A 16,946-nucleotide genomic window follows, 5' to 3' on the forward strand; every position below is an offset into this window, starting at 1 on the left:
TTAAGAGTTCACATGGGCCCTAGGACCCGCCTGCTTTATGGTGTCAGGGACTTGGGTTCAAGTTTTCGCCTTGTTACTGACTAGCGTGTTACAGGCGAACAGATTATGTAACCCCCCTGGATCTCGGTCTTATTTGTGAGGCGGGGGGAGTATGTGAGCTGGCCTCCTCAAGAGTTTGTGAGAAGCGCCTGGCCTGGCCCGCAGAAAACAATCAGGAAGAGGCTCTCTCATTTTCATCGTCACCAAGACACCGTGCTGAGATCTGAAAACCGCTTCACCCTAATGCTCTCACCTTCCAGCTTCAGGGAGCCTCGGGGACCCAGGGCCAGAACCCCAGCGCCAGAGGCGCCCTTGTCACGCCCGGGTCTCTGTACAAAGTGCGCCTTCTACGCTGCCACCGCTCAAGTCTGCGCCTGCGTGCAGGTCACGCTCGCTGCGCCTGCGCAGATTTAGCAGCCGTGGTTAAGAGTGTCGTCAAGGAAAATCCCCAGCTTCTGGGTAAACAAGTTGCCGCGTGAGACCGCCGGCACGTGTACCCTACAGCTCCAAGACCTCTCAGCCTATCAGAAAGCTTGGAGAGCGGGACTGGCAATTACGTCACCAATCTTGGCAGGTCGGGGGTTATTTCCCCAGCCAATAAGAACCTCAGAAGTGTCGGGGGCGTGACCTCCGTCAGGCTTCCAATCGCCGCGTTGGGGCGGCCCCTCTCGCACGTGTATCTCTCCCGCCCCCGTTGGTCTGCTGACCAATGAGAAGACGATGGCGGCCGGAGGCGCCAATGGAGGCTGTGCGGGGGCCGGCGGCTGCACGCGGCACGGGGCATGGGTCGGCGCCCCTAAGCCAATAAGCGTGGGGGGCGTGGCAGCCCGGCCCGTGGGCGGGTTTGGAGGAGCCAGTGTAATGCTTGAAGTCCTAGAAGAAATTCGGAGTGTGCGTGCGCGCGCGCCGAGCGGTGAGTGCTCGGGGATGGGGGAGAGATGCGGGGCAGTCGATGTGGACTTTTCCGGGGTGGTGTGGTCGGTTAGGAAGGTGTTAGAGTGTGTGTGGGATCGTGCAAATACGTGATAGCTGCGGTGGGAGCTCTGATGGTTGTGGAGAATAGGGACCGTGAATTCAGGTCTAGAGGGACGGGGTGGGAGTTAGTGACTTCAGATCCCTCGCCCCCCTGGAGTCCCTGGACACTTGACTGCCCGGGGGGAGGGGCTCGGAAGCCCTCGGCGACCTGAGGGAGCTCCCTCTCAGGTCGGGACTGAAGGAGCCCCTGCTCCCAGGGAGATAGCGGAACGGGACCCTTGAGAGCTGATGGAGGATGTTTCAGTGGCTGCTGTTTGGGTGGTCCCCTTAAACACTTGAAAGAGGCAGAGGTTTGGAGGCGGGAGGGAGGCCCTGGTAGGGCAAGTCGGAGGGTACCAAAGGGTTGGCATGCTGATATGAGAAAGGATGGTGTTTTAATTTGCCAGTCACATTACGGCTCCGGGTGTCTGTCTCGTGTTAAAGGGAAGGGTTTAGGCCTCAGAGTCGTCTTTGAGAATAGACGTGGGGTAGCAACTATTGAGTCCTGAGAGGATAGGGTTGGGGTTTGTGCAGATGGGCTGTGCACGTCTTCCTGAGCCCCTGGAGGTGGGGAGGCACCAACAGGGTGTTTTGGTATCCGTCTGTGCAAACAACCAGGCCAGGCTTCTGGTAAAGTTGGCCTGAGGTAAAGTAGAAAAGTGAAGAAGTGGGCTTCGTAGGAAATCATTGGGGCTGGTGGCTGTTAGGGTGATCTGAAGCACTTTGTGAGCCTGGGAAAACGGGCTATGATGTTAAGTGTGTGGGGAGTGCAAACAGTGTCTTGGGATCAGGCCTAAGGCAGAGAAAGGGGTTGGATGGAGTCCGTGTTCCTGGCACCAAACAGAATTGGCTGGATATTTGAGAGGCCAGGTTTGCCAGTGCTGGAATGCAGCTTACAGGTTGGTTAACACCTCACAGGTTCCTGAAGGGTAAGAAACCGGAATGACAAGCCATTATTAGAGTTCAGATTTTTGAATCCTGGGCTCCATTTGTTAAGAGCTTGAGACCATGTTATGAGGCACTGGACAAGTTTAGTAACTTCTGTGCCTTAGTTATCCCCCGTGGAATGGGGATAATAACACCTATCTCACGGGGTTGTTCTGGGGATGAAATAAGATAATATAAAGTGCTTAGCGTAATGCCTGGGTTATGGTGAGAGATTTATGTGAATGCTGTGGCTGGGAACTAGTCTCACGTTCTCAAGTTTTTCTGCAAGTTTTGATGGCGTCCCATTTCTCTCTTCCTGGCTCTTCTGGTCTTCAGGCAGCAGTCCAAATTCCCTCATTCCTCCCTTCTAGCCCTCTCCCAGGATCCAGGCCCCAGACTGGGCCACTTGCTCTGTCCCAGTTTGATTTTTTCATCCTAGGTCCCTTCTCCTCCCTGTCCGCGCCTCACTCCCTCTCCCCTCGCCCGCTGCCATAATAACAAGAGATTCAGGCTCTGAGGGGGCTTCTGGAAGGGAGCAAAGGTGCGTGTTCTCTCCCAGAGACTGGACCTCCAACTTCTCCGCCCTGGGTGTTTGGTACCAGGCCAGCAGATGTGTACAGTTTGGGAGAGAGGAAAAGCCAGAGCTGCAGGAACAAGCTGAGGAGCGGGCAGATGGGAGTCCTGAAAAGAGAGCCAGGCGTGGTGGCGGGGAGGTGTGGGGAGGGGGCCCCCTTCCTCCTAATCCTCTCTCCAGGAATCCCTGGCTTTGGGACAGGACGGCTGTCGTTTGGTTGGGGGAGGCGCCCAGGCTGGGTGCATGTCCTGGGCCACCAGCCAAGAGAACATGATGTTCCCAAGTGCGCTGGCCGCCGCCCTCTCGGGCTGGCCGCCTCCCAAACCGCTGCCTCTCCAGTCCCTCCAGCCTCCCTGCCCCACATTCCCCGGCAGCTTCGCCCCGCCCCCTTCTTCCGCTTTGACGTCACCGCTGTCTCCCGCCCCCTCGCCTCCATTGACGGCAGCAGGGCCTGGTTACTGTGGGGACGGTGAAGCAGGACAACAAGAGTCTTGGGAGCAAGCGGGGGCTGCTGGAGGGCTGGAGCCTTTTGTCTATGCAAAAGACAGGGAGATGGAGGCGGGAGACCAAGGACTGCCTGGGTTCGGGGAGATCACATCTAAATCCCTGAAGGGGGAGAAAAACCATGTTTCCAGGGAAGAGGTGTCTGCAAATGAGACAAGGCCAAGGCCACAGTATGAGTTGGGGTGGGGAGGATCATTTTCAGGGAGAGGAGACTGAGAATCCAGGCTCCTGAATCTTTTTTTTTTTTTTTTTAATAGAGACGGGGGTTTCTCCATGTTGGTCAGGCTGGTCTCGAACTCCGGACCTCAGGTGATCCGCCCGCCTCGGCCTCCCAAAGTGCTGGGATTACAGGCGTGAGCCACCGCGCCCGGCCTCCAGGCTCCTGAATCTTTTTTTTGTTTTCCTGTTTCGATTTTTCTGGGTTAATTTATAACACACTCTTGTCCCAGCTTTTCCACAGAGCCCTCCCCTTCACCCTTCCCTCATTGTTCAGGAAAGCTTGGGCCACGTGACAGTGAGGGGAGTGCCCCCACAATGATTATGTCAGCAGCTGCTTGGAGTCCTGTTCATCTACAACCCACGTTTCCAGGGAGCCCTGCGAGGAACTACTCATCACGGTCCTGGATGGAGGGGGCTGTGTAACTGCAGCTCTCCTGAGCCCAGACTAACATTTTATTGCCTGCAAATCGTGCCCCTGTTCTCTTTCTAGGCTACTACCCTCTTTTAGAGAATCAGAATTCCCAGCCCCCTTTCTCCTGTTGACACTCTTTTCCCACCTCCCCAACCTATCCTTGTTTAAAAAAAAAAAAAATCATGTTTATCGATCACTTGCCAAGTGTCAGGTCCTGTCCTGGGCTCTGGAGACTGCAGTGAAGGAGACAGATGACGTTTCGTCTGGGCCCCTGGAGTTTGGCTTTCTTTTCCAAGCAGTGGAAATATGAGGCCCTTGCCACCCCACCTTTCTCTGTCTAGGGCCCCAGCTGGCTTCTTCTCTGTGCCATCCCCTTTGGTCCCTCTGTAGTCCTGGCTTCCTGGCCCCCACTTTTGGGGCAGCCCTAACTGTGGGTGGCTGCGTACTCTGGAGGGAAGTACTAGACACCACGTAGGCTGCCGGGAGACCTTGTCTCTGAGTGGCCGTAGAAGCACCTGCCATTGTTTCCCTTCACAGCCACTATTGGCTCTGGTCGCCCCTTCCATTGTCCGCATCCTTCCTCCACCCACTCACCCACCAATCACACGTGGACCCTTAACTGTCCTCTCCCAGGATTTGAAGTGTCAGAGGAAGTGCTTCGGTTAAAGGGCTTCATTATGTAGAACGAAGGTTGGGAGGGAACAAGGTTGGTACAGGAACCCAGGAGAGGCCCAGGCAGGTTTGTGTCTCTCCCCTCCTCTCAAGGACCACCCATCTTATCCAGCGTGGCCTAACTTGCAGCGCCATTCCTTTTCCTCACCCTTGGAAAGGCGAAGATGCCAAGATGATGTGTTCTGCAAGGCTAGTGCGTTCAGGAAGTAGACAAGTCTTGAGCACCTATTCTGGCCGGGGTTTTTTCCCTAAAGAGGCGCAGCGTACCTCCCTCTCTCCTCCCTTCCATTATTCACTGTGCAAGCGTCCCGCGCCCATTGGCTGGGCGGTGTCTGGGGCTCTTCAGCCCAGCACCAGCACCCAGGTCCACGTGCGCTCGTGTGTGTGACACAGCCCTGACCTCAGTGGAGGCCACTAGCCAATCAGGCGCCGGGAAGAGATCCCCAGCCAATCGGGGGCGGGGCCTGCGGCTCCGTCGGCAAGAGGCCAATGAGGGGGCAGTGCCCGGCATTATGCAACCCGCCTCCCCGCCCGGTGGAGCTTCCACTCGGCTGCAGGCTGGAGCGGCGGCGGGCAGGCGGGCGGAGGACGCTCCTGCGACCAGGTAGGCATCTCTGCGGCCATCCTGGGGCCGATCTCCGTCCCTGAGCCGGACCGCTGCCACTTCCAATCTGATGGGCTACTTTTCGGCCCAGGCAGAGGGCACACTGTCGTCCTTACCGCTACCCACCCTCTCCCTGCCCCCAAGGACCGAAGTCCTCCTCGAAATCTTGCACCGGGAGTCTGCACTCCTGACCCACTCACCTTACCTCCAGCTTGTTCCCACCTCCCCGTCCCAGCTTTCCCGGCCCCACAGCCGACTCTCAGCGGGCATGCCCCGGTCTTCTTGCTCGTTACTCGAGGGGCCCCAGGTTTGCCCCGGTACCAGGACCCTATTAGGCTTTCAGCGCTCCCCGTGTCTCTGCTCTCCAGTCCCTGGCCCTGCGCCGCCTGTGATGTCAGCCCACTTCGGACTAGAACATCCCGTTCCCAGCGCTAGTTCCTGCTGTTGGCCACAACCTTCCCTTTTTCCCTGGCGCTCAGAAAATGCTCAGTAGTGGGGGTGTGGTTGGACGGGGAGTAGGGGAAGAACGATCTGTTGGCTGTTGCGCGTCTTCTGCCCAAGGCTTGGGGTTGGGGGGCTGGTCTGGCCAGAAAAGTAGGGGACTGAGGAGAGGATCCTCGGGTCCTTGACGATGGCAGGTTGCCGGCTTCGGTCGTCGTGGTGGGGAAGCAGCGCAGGGGCTAAAAAAGGAAAGGCTGTGTTGTCTTGACCAGAATGACTGGGATCCAGGCGAGAGTCAGGTTGAGGGGCTTTTGCGCCGAGGGCGGTGGCCGTTGTGCTTCGTCCTGGGGAAGCCAGGACCAACCCTGGAATCCTAACAGGCCATCCCACTTCGTACGGCCACCAAGCCATCCTGGGACTGGGGATATGTAAAGGATGCGTGACCCCCGGCCGCGCCCACCAGTGGGAGAGTGGGCAGTTCCCCCACTTCCGCCGGGAAATGGGGGAGGGGTCGCTCCTCCCGCCCTCCTGTGGTCCCTCCAGCAACCGCTGAGCTCAGCAGCTGACGTCGGTTTCCCTGGCGACAGTGGCGGCGGCGGAAGCGCGTGGTGGGGCCGCGCACGTCGGCGCGCATGTGCAGCGGGGGTGGCACCGCCCCCGGATAAAATTAGCCTGGAGGCCTAAATATAGGAGGCGACCAGCTCACCCCCTGCCCCGAGGCCTTGGAGGCCCATGCAGAGTGGACACCTAATGGGAACTTGGGAATGGGAAGTGTCCAGGCTTTTGCCCACAGCTGTAGTTCTCATTGACTGCTCAGGCCATGGTGGCAGGGGATGTGAAGGAAGGCTCGGGAGAACCTTGTCCCACTTGCAGCCCCACTAAGGGTACAGGAAACATCCTGACTCCCCACTGGAAGCCCCAGGCCTGGGTTCCACTCCCATCAGTCCTGCATGAGGCCAGGCAGGGGAAGGTCTGAGTGAAGCCAGCAGGTGCTGTGGAGTTAACAAACCAGCTTTTTGCAAGCCCTGCTTCCTGGTCTCCCTCTCCAGGTACTGGCTGTGATCGAACTTCTCAACCCTCAGAGACTTAGATCTTCCATCTCACTCCCTCAGCCAGGCCTCCAGGCCCCCTTGTGCATCCGTGGTGGCCTCTCCGCCTTCTCTGTTCTGTTCTCCCCATGGCCCAGACATGAGTGGCCCCCTAGAAGGGGCTGATGGGGGAGGGGACCCCAGGCCTGGGGAATCATTTTGTCCTGGGGGCGTCCCATCCCCTGGGCCCCCACAGCACCGGCCTTGCCCAGGCCCCAGCCTGGCCGATGACACCGATGCCAACAGCAATGGTTCAAGCGGCAATGAGTCCAACGGGCATGAGTCTAGAGGCGCATCTCAGCGGAGCTCACACAGCTCCTCCTCGGGCAACGGCAAGGACTCAGCCCTTCTGGAGACCACTGAGAGCAGCAAGAGGTGTGTATGGATGTGTATGTTGGGTCTAGGAATGGTCTTGTGAGGAGGCAGAGCTGGGTGACAGGCGTTGCACTGCTGGCCCTACCTGTAACTGGGCCTGTTGCTGTCTCCTAGCACAAACTCTCAGAGCCCATCCCCACCCAGCAGTTCCATTGCCTACAGCCTCCTGAGTGCCAGCTCAGAGCAGGACAACCCATCCACCAGTGGCTGCAGGTACGTCGAGTGAGGCTGGAGGAGAGGTCTAGGGGCCCAGGCCACACTCTGGGAAAAATATCTTTATCTCTTTCTTCCCTGTGGGCCCCGCAGCAGTGAACAGTCAGCCCGGGCGAGGACCCAGAAGGAACTCATGACAGCACTTCGAGAGCTCAAGCTTCGACTGCCGCCAGAGCGCCGGGGCAAGGGCCGCTCTGGGACCCTGGCCACGCTGCAGTACGCACTGGCCTGTGTCAAGCAGGTGCAGGGTAAGTGGCGTGTCCCAAGAGGGAATGGCCTGGGCCTGGGCTCCTGTGTTGAGGCAGCCTCCTTACTGAATGCCTCACTGTCTCCACCCTGCAGCCAACCAGGAATACTACCAGCAGTGGAGCCTGGAGGAGGGCGAGCCTTGCTCCATGGACATGTCCACCTATACCCTGGAGGAGCTGGAGCACATCACGTCTGAGTACACGCTTCGGAACCAGGTCAGCGGCGGCCTGGCCTCTGCATCCCGACGCACCCCTACCCCTTCTCTCACAGCTCTTGAATCTGCTCTTGCTCTCTCCCTCCTGCCAGGATACCTTCTCAGTGGCTGTCTCCTTCCTGACGGGCCGAATCGTCTACATTTCGGAGCAGGCAGCTGTCCTGCTGCGTTGCAAGCGGGACGTGTTCCGGGGTACCCGCTTCTCTGAGCTCCTGGCTCCCCAGGATGTGGGAGTCTTCTATGGTTCCACTGCTCCATCTCGTCTGCCCACCTGGGGCACAGGGGCCTCAGCAGGTGAGGTGCCCAAGCACTGTGGGGAGGCATGAGCAGTCCCAGGAAATTCTTGCTGTGAGGGGCCAGGGGACCCAGACTTTCCCTTAGTGGGTTCTTCGCAGCCTAGGGAAGGGGCAGGAGGCTGTGCTCACTCCTCTCCTGTCTGTCCCAGGTTCAGGCCTCAGGGACTTTACCCAGGAGAAGTCCGTCTTCTGCCGTATCAGGTAGGTGAGGGGAGCTGGAGAAGACTTCTGCCTCCTTTTTTTTGTTTGTTTTTGTTTTTTGAAAGGGAGTCTCACTCTGTCGCCCAGGCTGGACTGCAGTGGCACGATCTCGGCTCACTGCAACCTCCACCTCCCAGGTTCAAGCGATTCTCCTGCCTCAGCCTCCCAAGTAGCTGGGATTATAGGCATGCACCACCACACCCAGCTAATTTTTGTATTTTTAGTAGAGACGGGGTTTCACCATGTTGGCCGGGCTGGTCTCGAACTCCTGACCTCAGGTGATCCACCTGCCTTGGCCTCCCAAAGTGCTGGGATTAAAGGCGCGAGCCACCGCGCCCGGCCTACCTCTGCCTCCTTCTGCCCCCTCCCCAGGGTCTTTGCTGTTGTCTGCTGTGACCTTGTGGTTGGAGAAGTGGGTGGCTCTCTGTTGAAAGTCCCTAATGCTCCTCTCTCCTTTGCTAGAGGAGGTCCTGACCGGGATCCAGGGCCTCGGTACCAGCCATTCCGCCTAACCCCGTATGTGACCAAGATCCGGGTCTCAGATGGGGCCCCTGCACAGCCGTGCTGCCTGCTGATTGCAGAGCGCATCCATTCGGGTTACGAAGGTGGGCAGGTCAGGGCCGTGGCCTGGTGGGGGCTGGGAGGAAGGACATTTCCTCATGGCCAGACATGAATTTGGGAGGCATGAACCAGACCCTTTGACTTTTGGAACAAGAAAAGCTATTATAAAGATGAGAATTTGAGCTCCTTTTAGAGGTAGAGTTGAATAAGGTGCCCGAGCTAGAGGAGGGCAGAGAAGAATGCCTTGCTTGCTCTCAGTCGTGTTACTGATACAGGGCATAGGATTGGCCCAGACCATCTTTGGGCCCATAGTGCCCAGGGCAGAGCTGTGTGGCAGATCGTCAGCCAGCCTGGGCCCAGGCAGAGTGGAGGGCTGAGGAGTGGGGCATTCTGAACAAAACCCAGTGACCACACTTTCTGTGCCTCAGCTCCCCGGATACCCCCCGACAAGAGGATTTTCACTACACGGCACACACCCAGCTGCCTCTTCCAGGATGTGGATGAAAGGTGAGGATAGGACCTAGAAGAGATGAGGGCAGCCAGGGCTGAGGCCACGGCCACTCTGATGCCTCCTTCCCGTTCAGGGCTGCCCCCCTGCTGGGCTACCTGCCCCAGGACCTCCTGGGAGCCCCAGTGCTCCTGTTCCTGCATCCTGAGGACCGACCCCTCATGCTGGCTATCCACAAGAAAAGTGAGTTCCTCTCTCGCTGCTCGCCCTTCCCACTCTCCCGGGCTTTGGAATGGCTGCCCTTGTGGTTGTGTCTCTCGGTGCCTTGGTCTCCTGGATGTCCAGTGGCATCGCCTGCCTCTTACTCAGCTCTCCCTCCCTTTGACTCCTCCTCCTTTCCCACTTCCATCAGTCCTGCAGTTGGCGGGCCAGCCCTTTGACCACTCCCCTATCCGCTTCTGTGCCCGCAACGGGGAGTATGTCACCATGGACACCAGCTGGGCTGGCTTTGTGCACCCGTGGAGCCGCAAGGTAGCCTTCGTGTTGGGCCGCCACAAAGTACGCACGTAAGTGGGCCATGCCCCCGAGCTGGCGTTGGGGATAGGGCAGTGCGGTGGGGGACAGGACTGGGCTAGGGCCGGACTCACTCTTCCCCACCCTACAGGGCCCCCTTGAATGAGGACGTATTCACTCCCCCGGCCCCCAGCCCAGTTCCATCCCTGGACACTGATATCCAGGAGCTGTCAGAGCAGATCCACCGGCTGCTGCTGCAGGTGAGAGTCACGGAGAGGGAGGGTGGGAGGTGAGAAAAGGGGTGGGAAGCGGGATCAAGCCATCTAACCTGCCTTCTACCCGCTGCAGCCCGTGCACAGCCCCAGCCCCACAGGACTCTGTGGAGTCGGCCCCGTGACATCCCCAGGCCCTCTCCACAGCCCTGGGTCCTCCAGTGATAGCAACGGGGGTGATGCAGAGGGGCCTGGGCCTCCTGCGCCAGTGAGTGACCTGCTCCCACCTCACCCTCTAATCGCCCTTTCCCTTCTCCTTCTTGGAACCAGCACTGCCAGTCCCAGAGTCTTGCCCGATCCTCCTTTGCCCTCTTCTTCCTGCCTTTTCCTTCTTGTCCTGCTGCCGTCAAGGCGTCTGTGCCTCCCCACTGGTACCTTCTTGTTTTATTGTGCCCTTGGCCCCTGACACTGGCCACCCCCCCTGGTTCTGCTCACTGTGGTGCTGTCCCCCACAGGTGACTTTCCAGCAGATCTGTAAGGATGTGCATCTGGTGAAGCACCAGGGCCAGCAGCTTTTTATTGAGTCTCGGGCCCGGCCTCAGCCCCGGCCCCGCCTCCCTGGTGAGTTGATGACGATGTGTGGGTGAAGAGACAGACCTGGGGGGTCCCCTGACTTTCACCCCCAACCCATTTGCTGTTTTTTTCCATGTGAGCTTGGGAAGACTATTTTCTTCTTTCTCTCTTTGCTCCAGCTACAGGCACGTTCAAGGCCAAGGTCCTTCCCTGCCAATCCCCAGACCCAGAGCTGGAGACGGGTTCTGCTCCCATCCAGGCCCCACTAGCCTTGGCCCCTGAGGAGGCTGAGAGGAAAGAAGCCTCTAGCTGCTCCTACCAACAGATCAACTGCCTGGACAGCATCCTCAGGTAAGGCCTGCCAGGCATCTTCTCCACCTCGGGCTCTAACCCTGCCCGCCCCAAGCCCTACTCTGATGCCCTCTGCTGTGTCCATCACCAGGTACCTGGAGAGCTGCAACCTCCCCAGCACCACTAAGCGTAAATGTGCCTCCTCCTCCTCCTGTACCACCTCCTCAGCCTCTGACGATGACAAGCAGAGGACAGGTCCAGTTTCTGTGGGGACCAAGAAAGGTAAAGATCCAATGCACCCCGCTCCCACTGCCCCGTCATGGCCTGGTGGCCCTGTGTCTTTTCCCTTCTGCTTCTGGGCCCTCTTGCTCTGCCCTGCCCTCCTCCCCAGCCTCCTGGTCTCCAGACTGTTCCCTACCACCATCCCCTTCCCCTTTTCCCTGGGATCCTCTCTCCTGACTTCCTGGTGGGGGTGGGGATGGTAACTGGCACCATCTCTCTGCACAGATCCGCCGTCAGCAGTGCTGTCTGGGGAGGGGGCCACCCCACGGAAGGAGCCAGTGGTGGGAGGCACCCTGAGCCCGCTCGCCCTGGCCAATAAGGCGGAGAGCGTGGTGTCCGTCACCAGTCAGTGTAGCTTCAGCTCCACCATCGTCCATGTGGGAGACAAGAAGCCCCCGGAGTCGGGTATGGGTGTGGAGTTGGGGGGCAGTGCTTGGGCTCCACCAGTCTCCCAGCTAGAGCTCCCTCCTGCCTTTCGTCTCCCCTCTAGGCCCTGATGGAGAGGAGGAGGCCTCCCCTGACCTGGGGCTTGGGGCTACTGCTTCTTGCTCTCCCCTCCCTGCCAGGCTTCTCGGCTTTGCCCTTCCCCTGTTCTGCTTCTTGTATTGTTACTGTCAGTTGAAACACAAAGTCTGGGGTAGGGGGTTTGCCCTGAGGTGCTAACCACAGAGGGTCTGAAGGTGAGGAAAATTGAAGATCCCTGAAGGGTCTTTGGATATTGACCTTGAAAATTATGAGGGGCTGGGCATGGTGGCTCAGACCTGTAATCCTAGCACTTTGGGAGGCTGAGGTAGGAGGATCACCTGAGATCAGGAGCTCGAGATCAGCCTGGGAAACATGGTGAAACCCTGTATCTACTAAAAATGCAAAAATTAATCAGGCGTGGTGGCACGCGCCTGTAGTCCCAGCTACTCGGGAGGCTGAGACAGGAGAATCGCTTGAACCCAGGAGGTGGTGGTTGCAGTGAGCCGAGATCACACCACTGCACTCCAGCTTGGGAGAAAGAGTGAGACTCCATCTCAAAAAAAAAAAAAAAAAAAAAAAAAGAAAATGTGTGAGGGAAGGCCAAGGGGTGGGCTTCTCTTCCAACAAGAGTTGTGAAGGGGTCATCCCAGTAGAGTTCCTGGCAGAGAGTGGCCACTGGAGGGGCCTGAGTATCTGTTGTCTCTTCTTCGGAGGACCCAGGGCCAGCCGTTGGCAGAGAGGTGACCAAGAAATGTACATGGGGACCAGGCTTGGCTGTGGGGCAGAGCTGCCAGGGGTTGGCTAGGCTATCGGACAGGGAGGGTGTGGTATGGATGTGTTGACCCCTGAGGTGATTCTGATATCCTTTCCCTATCTCACTTTCCTCAGACATCATCATGATGGAGGACCCGCCTGGCCTAGCCCCAGGCCCAGCCCCTAGCCCCACAGTAGCCCCTGACCCAGCCCCAGATGCCTACCGTCCAGTGGGGCTGACCAAGGCCGTGCTGTCCCTGCACACACAGAAGGAAGAGCAAGCCTTCCTCAGCCGCTTCCGAGACCTGGGCAGGCTGCGTGGACTCGACAGCTCTTCCACAGCTCCCTCAGCCCTTGGCGAGCGAGGTAGCCACCTGGGGCCTCCTGGAGCCTGCTCTCTGCCCAGTCTAGGACTGGATTGTTGCGGGGTGGGTCTTAAGGGAGGTGTTTCTGCTCCAGGGACCCAGACTGGTGCTGCTTCCACCACCAGGCCCTGCCTAGGGACAGGCCCCTCGCTAGCTTCTCCCCACTAGGCCGGGGTTCCGGGCTGCAGCCAGAGGAGGGCAGCTTGGGGGGATGGCACTGGGACGGGCAGGCAGAGGTGCTGTGCTCCAGGTAAGTGACTTCAGGCCTAGCCTGGGGGCAGGGGCAGGAAGTATTCCCACTTAGGAGTCAGTTGTCACTGATGAAGAGACATGCAGAGATTCTGGGCCAACTCTGGGTGGGGTCTGGGCTTCAAGGGCAGGCAGAAGGCAGCCCCTCCAGGTGCCTGAGGGAGGCCCCCTGCAGGCAGACTCAGGACTGGGCTTTCCAGCCCCACTCTTCACTCCATTGCAAGCTAGGCAGAATATGGCCTCGATGGGCAGGAGGAACGCCTAAGCTGGCAGTGCCCACAGGAGTTTGGCGGATGGACCAGAGCCACCTGTCCATGTGTCCATGGACTCACCCTGCTTCCTCTATATGCCAGCGTGCCTCCATCTTCCGCACGCCCCCAGCTCGACCCCTCATGTAACCTCTCCCTGGCCTTGTTCCTTTCTCAATAAATCCCCTTGTCCCTGGCTCCTGTGATTCTTCCCTGAAGGTGCCCCGCCTCCTGAGTCACTCGTTCTGTGTGGGTTGAGAAGCTCTCTCTGGGACCTTGGCCTGTCCTCTCCCTGGTCAGAGTGTCAGGGCAGTATGGGGGGCAGGGGCACTAACCCCAGGTTCAGGCCCTTGCTAACCCTAGTCTCTCCCCACAGGCTGCCACCACGGCCCCGCACCCCCAAGCCGCCGACACCACTGCCGATCCAAAGCCAAGCGCTCACGCCACCACCAGAACCCTCGGGCTGAAGCGCCCTGCTATGTCTCACACCCCTCACCCGTGCCACCCTCCACCCCCTGGCCCACCCCACCAGCCACTACCCCCTTCCCAGCGGTTGTCCAGCCCTACCCTCTCCCAGTGTTCTCTCCTCGAGGAGGCCCCCAGCCTCTTCCCCCTGCTCCCACATCTGTGCCCCCGGCTGCTTTCCCTGCCCCTTTGGTGACCCCAATGGTGGCCTTGGTGCTCCCTAACTATCTGTTCCCAACCCCATCCAGCTATCCTTATGGGGCACTCCAGACCCCTGCTGAAGGGCCTCCCACTCCTGCCTCGCACTCCCCTTCTCCATCCTTGCCCGCCCTCCCCCCCAGCCCTCCTCACCGCCCGGACTCTCCACTGTTCAACTCGAGATGCAGCTCTCCACTCCAGCTCAATCTGCTGCAGCTCGAGGAGCTCCCCCGTGCTGAGGGGGCTGCAGTTGCAGGGGGCCCTGGGAGCAGTGCCGGGCCCCCACCTCCCAGTGAGGAAGCTGCTGAGCCAGAGGCCAGACTGGTGAGCACTGACCCCTGCGTCTGCCTGCCAGCCCCCACCCCAGCCCCGCCCCTCTGGCACCCTGTGCTGCCTGCTGTCTCTGCCAGGCCGGCGTCTCGGCCTCCAGGAGGTGGAGGGAGACCCCAGCTGAATTTCTGAATGAGGCAGAAATTGGTTACCTCCTCTCTGAAGGGACAGTCCTGTCTGTCTGACAGGTGGTGAGGACATCTCAGTAACTTCTGAGAGAGCATCTGTCACTTGGAAAGGGTCTGGCCTCACATCCCCACTCTGCGCCAGCTTTCTTCTCTCAGCCTGGTCCTGCTGTCACGAAGTGGGGAGCAGAGACCACTGGGGTTGGATGTGCCTCTCCCCACAACCAGTGAGAGCAGTTGAAGGGAGGCCTAGGTGCTGACCCCTCCATCCCTCCTTGCCCTCCTCCCCTCCTCCAGGTGGAGGTCACTGAGTCCTCCAATCAGGACGCACTTTCCGGCTCCAGTGACCTGCTGGAACTTCTGCTGCAAGAGGACTCGCGCTCCGGCACAGGCTCTGCAGCCTCGGGCTCCTTGGGCTCTGGCTTGGGCTCTGGGTCTGGTTCAGGCTCCCAGGAGGGGGGCAGCACCTCAGCCAGCATCACTCGTGAGTACCCCGCCTCCAACATCTCCCAGGGTAGGGCAGTGATTCGGGAGCCAGGAGCCCAGGCCCCGTCTTGGCGGAGCTTCATAAGGCCACTGGGATGGACATGTGGCCTTTGAGGGAGGCCTTGCGAGGCCCCGGGAGTGGGCATGCAGCCAGCCTGACTCCCATTGGTTTGCACCCCACTTCACAGGCAGCAGCCAGAGCAGCCACACAAGCAAATACTTTGGCAGCATCGACTCTTCTGAGGCTGAGGCTGGGGCTGCTCGGGGCGGGGCTGAGCCCGGGGACCAGGTGATTAAGTACGTGCTCCAGGATCCCATTTGGCTGCTCATGGCCAATGCTGACCAGCGCGTCATGATGACCTACCAGGTACCCTCCAGGTAAGGCCTTTCAGAGGCCTTCTTGGCCTTCCTTTCAGAGGTAGTAGGGGGGGCAGTTTTCTTTTCTGGGGCTGGCTCTGCCCTGGATAGGATAGAAGGTTCCTATCTTTCTTTCTGCCACTTGGAGCCCTGTTACTAGTTCCTCCCAGGAGGAGAGCAGGTTTCCTGGTCTTGGAAGCCTTGACCTCCCATAGCCCTAGTTTAGGGGAGGAGCATGAGGTGGGGAGTTGTGGTAGAGGAAGGAAGGAAGGATGCCAGCTTCATGGGTCCTGGTCGGGGTCCTGGATCCCAGCCTCTGCCTTCTGAACCCCTTCTCGGGCAGGGACATGACCTCTGTGCTGAAGCAGGATCGGGAGCGGCTCCGAGCCATGCAGAAGCAGCAGCCTCGGTTTTCTGAGGACCAGCGGCGGGAACTGGGCGCTGTGCACTCCTGGGTCCGGAAGGGCCAACTGCCTCGGGCTCTTGATGTGATGGTGAGAGGAGAAGCCTGGGACAGGGGGAGAAAAAAGAATTGAGCTCAAGTTCAAGGGATCGAGGCCAAGAGCTGATCTCCTTGATGTCCTTGGATCATTAATTCTGAAGAATGTTGATTCCACTAAATTTGCTGTGGATTATAGAATATTAAGCCGCATGAGTCTTTGCAGAACTTTTCTCAGCCTATCCTATGCTAATATGCATTGTGACTGTTCTGTAACGGCATCTGGGTAGAGGGCACAAAGCATTTTCCAACCTTGTTGGACCGCAGATGCATCTGTGTGCACTGGTGCTTCTTGGGAGTACATTTCGGGCAGCACAGTGGGCTAGGGGTGGGAAGCTGGGCTGGCAGGTTAGCAGTGAGAACCCTGTCTACTCTCTCATGTCCATTTCTCTCACCAAGGCCTGTGTGGACTGTGGGAGCAGCACCCAAGATCCTGCTCACCCTGATGACCCACTCTTCTCAGAGCTGGATGGACTGGGGCTGGAGCCCATGGAAGAGGGTGGAGGCGAGCAGGGCAGCAGCGGTGGCGGCAGTGGTGAGGGTGAGGGCTGCGCGGAGGCCCAAGGCGGGGCCAAGGCTTCAGGTTCTCCGGACTTGGCCATGGAGGAGGAGGAAGACAGGAGCTCATCCTGTCCAGCCTTATCTACAGCAGGAAACTGCGCCAGCTAGACTCTGTTCTGGGCCATCTCCAGGAGTCCACGCGAGGCTTTCTTCTCCTATGTCCCAATTCTCAGAACTCAGATGTGGCTAGACCAACCAGTGGGAACTGCCCCAGCTTCTCCCAGCATAGGGGGCCGGACCCCCATCACCAGCCTAGGATCCAGGGGCTGCCTCTGGCCTCTTAGGGAGCAGAGAGCAGAACTCCACAGCCCAGCCCAGAGGAGCGTCACCTCCCACCTTTGGAGAGGAATCCTTCCCTCCCCTGGACAAAGTTGCTGACAAGCTGCTGAAGTGGCCTCTCCATATTCCAGCTGAGCCTGAATCCGACTCCTGAGGGTTGGGGCTACACTTATTTATTGGGGGAGACAGCTCGCTCTCCCACCTCCTCCCCAGACGGGAGGAGAGCCTGAGGCCCAAGCAGGACCCGGGGGTTCCAGCCCCTAGCTGCTCTCGGGTGGGGGAGGTTGGTGGACCGTGGAGTCCCTGGTGCTGCCCCTCAGGTGGGACCCAGGCCTTCTCAGCTGTACCCTCTGCCAATGGCATTTGTGTTTTTGATATTTGTGTCTGTTACCACTTTTTTAATACAAAAAGATAAAATCGCCCAGGACTTTGTGAAGTTTGGGGTTGGGGTGAGGGGAGCGTGTCGAGGGGACATGTGGCCCTGCTTCCGGGAAGGTTGTAGTGAGGGTGTACAGGACCATCTCCTGACGATCCCCATTCCTCTTTTCCTTCATCCTGTCCAAGTGAGGGCCCTGCTGAGCCTGCTACATCCACGCCTAGCTCAGACTCTGCTGTCCCCTCTAGCATGGCCTCAGCTGGGTTTG

General features: G+C 59.0%; 1 protein-coding gene across 4 annotated transcripts; it reads left to right on the forward strand.

The window, feature by feature from the left end:
• Positions 1–876: 876 nt before the first annotated feature.
• On the forward strand, positions 877–16,722 carry PER1 (period circadian regulator 1). Of its 4 annotated transcripts, XM_055256979.2 has the most exons (24): positions 2,797–3,228; positions 3,508–4,965; positions 6,456–6,869; positions 6,984–7,082; positions 7,176–7,330; positions 7,425–7,546; positions 7,638–7,839; positions 7,991–8,042; positions 8,505–8,647; positions 9,032–9,110; positions 9,188–9,294; positions 9,464–9,617; positions 9,716–9,824; positions 9,913–10,044; positions 10,292–10,397; positions 10,529–10,700; positions 10,792–10,922; positions 11,148–11,327; positions 12,276–12,506; positions 13,379–13,989; positions 14,418–14,604; positions 14,795–14,984; positions 15,307–15,457; positions 15,862–16,722. In XM_055256979.2, the coding sequence occupies exons 3-24, from the start codon at positions 6,595–6,597 to the stop codon at positions 16,129–16,131; spliced, it is 3,858 nt and encodes a 1,285-aa protein (XP_055112954.1). In that variant the 5' UTR covers positions 2,797–3,228; positions 3,508–4,965; positions 6,456–6,594; the 3' UTR covers positions 16,132–16,722. The 4 variants fall into 4 exon arrangements, with proteins under 4 accessions (XP_063484413.1, XP_055112957.1, XP_063484412.1 ...); XM_055256982.2 differs by lacking the exons at positions 2,797–3,228; positions 3,508–4,965 and adding an exon at positions 878–952; XM_063628343.1 differs by lacking the exons at positions 2,797–3,228; positions 3,508–4,965; positions 11,148–11,327 and adding an exon at positions 877–952.
• The last annotated feature ends 224 nt before the right edge of the window (positions 16,723–16,946 follow it).

The sequence above is a fragment of the Symphalangus syndactylus genome, chromosome 20 (assembly GCF_028878055.3).
Source record: "Symphalangus syndactylus isolate Jambi chromosome 20, NHGRI_mSymSyn1-v2.1_pri, whole genome shotgun sequence".
Lineage (NCBI taxonomy): Eukaryota > Metazoa > Chordata > Mammalia > Primates > Hylobatidae > Symphalangus > Symphalangus syndactylus.

Excerpts from the sequence above, each read along its gene's own strand:
- PER1 (XM_055256982.2), top strand. The coding sequence starts at position 6,595 with ATGAGTGGCCCCCTAGAAGGGGCTGATGGGGGAGGGGACCCCAGGCCT. Across the intron at positions 6,870-6,983 it reads ACCACTGAGAGCAGCAAGAG|CACAAACTCTCAGAGCCCAT; the intron begins GTGTGTATGGAT and ends GCTGTCTCCTAG. Across the intron at positions 10,398-10,528 it reads GCCCCGGCCCCGCCTCCCTG|CTACAGGCACGTTCAAGGCC; the intron begins GTGAGTTGATGA and ends TCTTTGCTCCAG.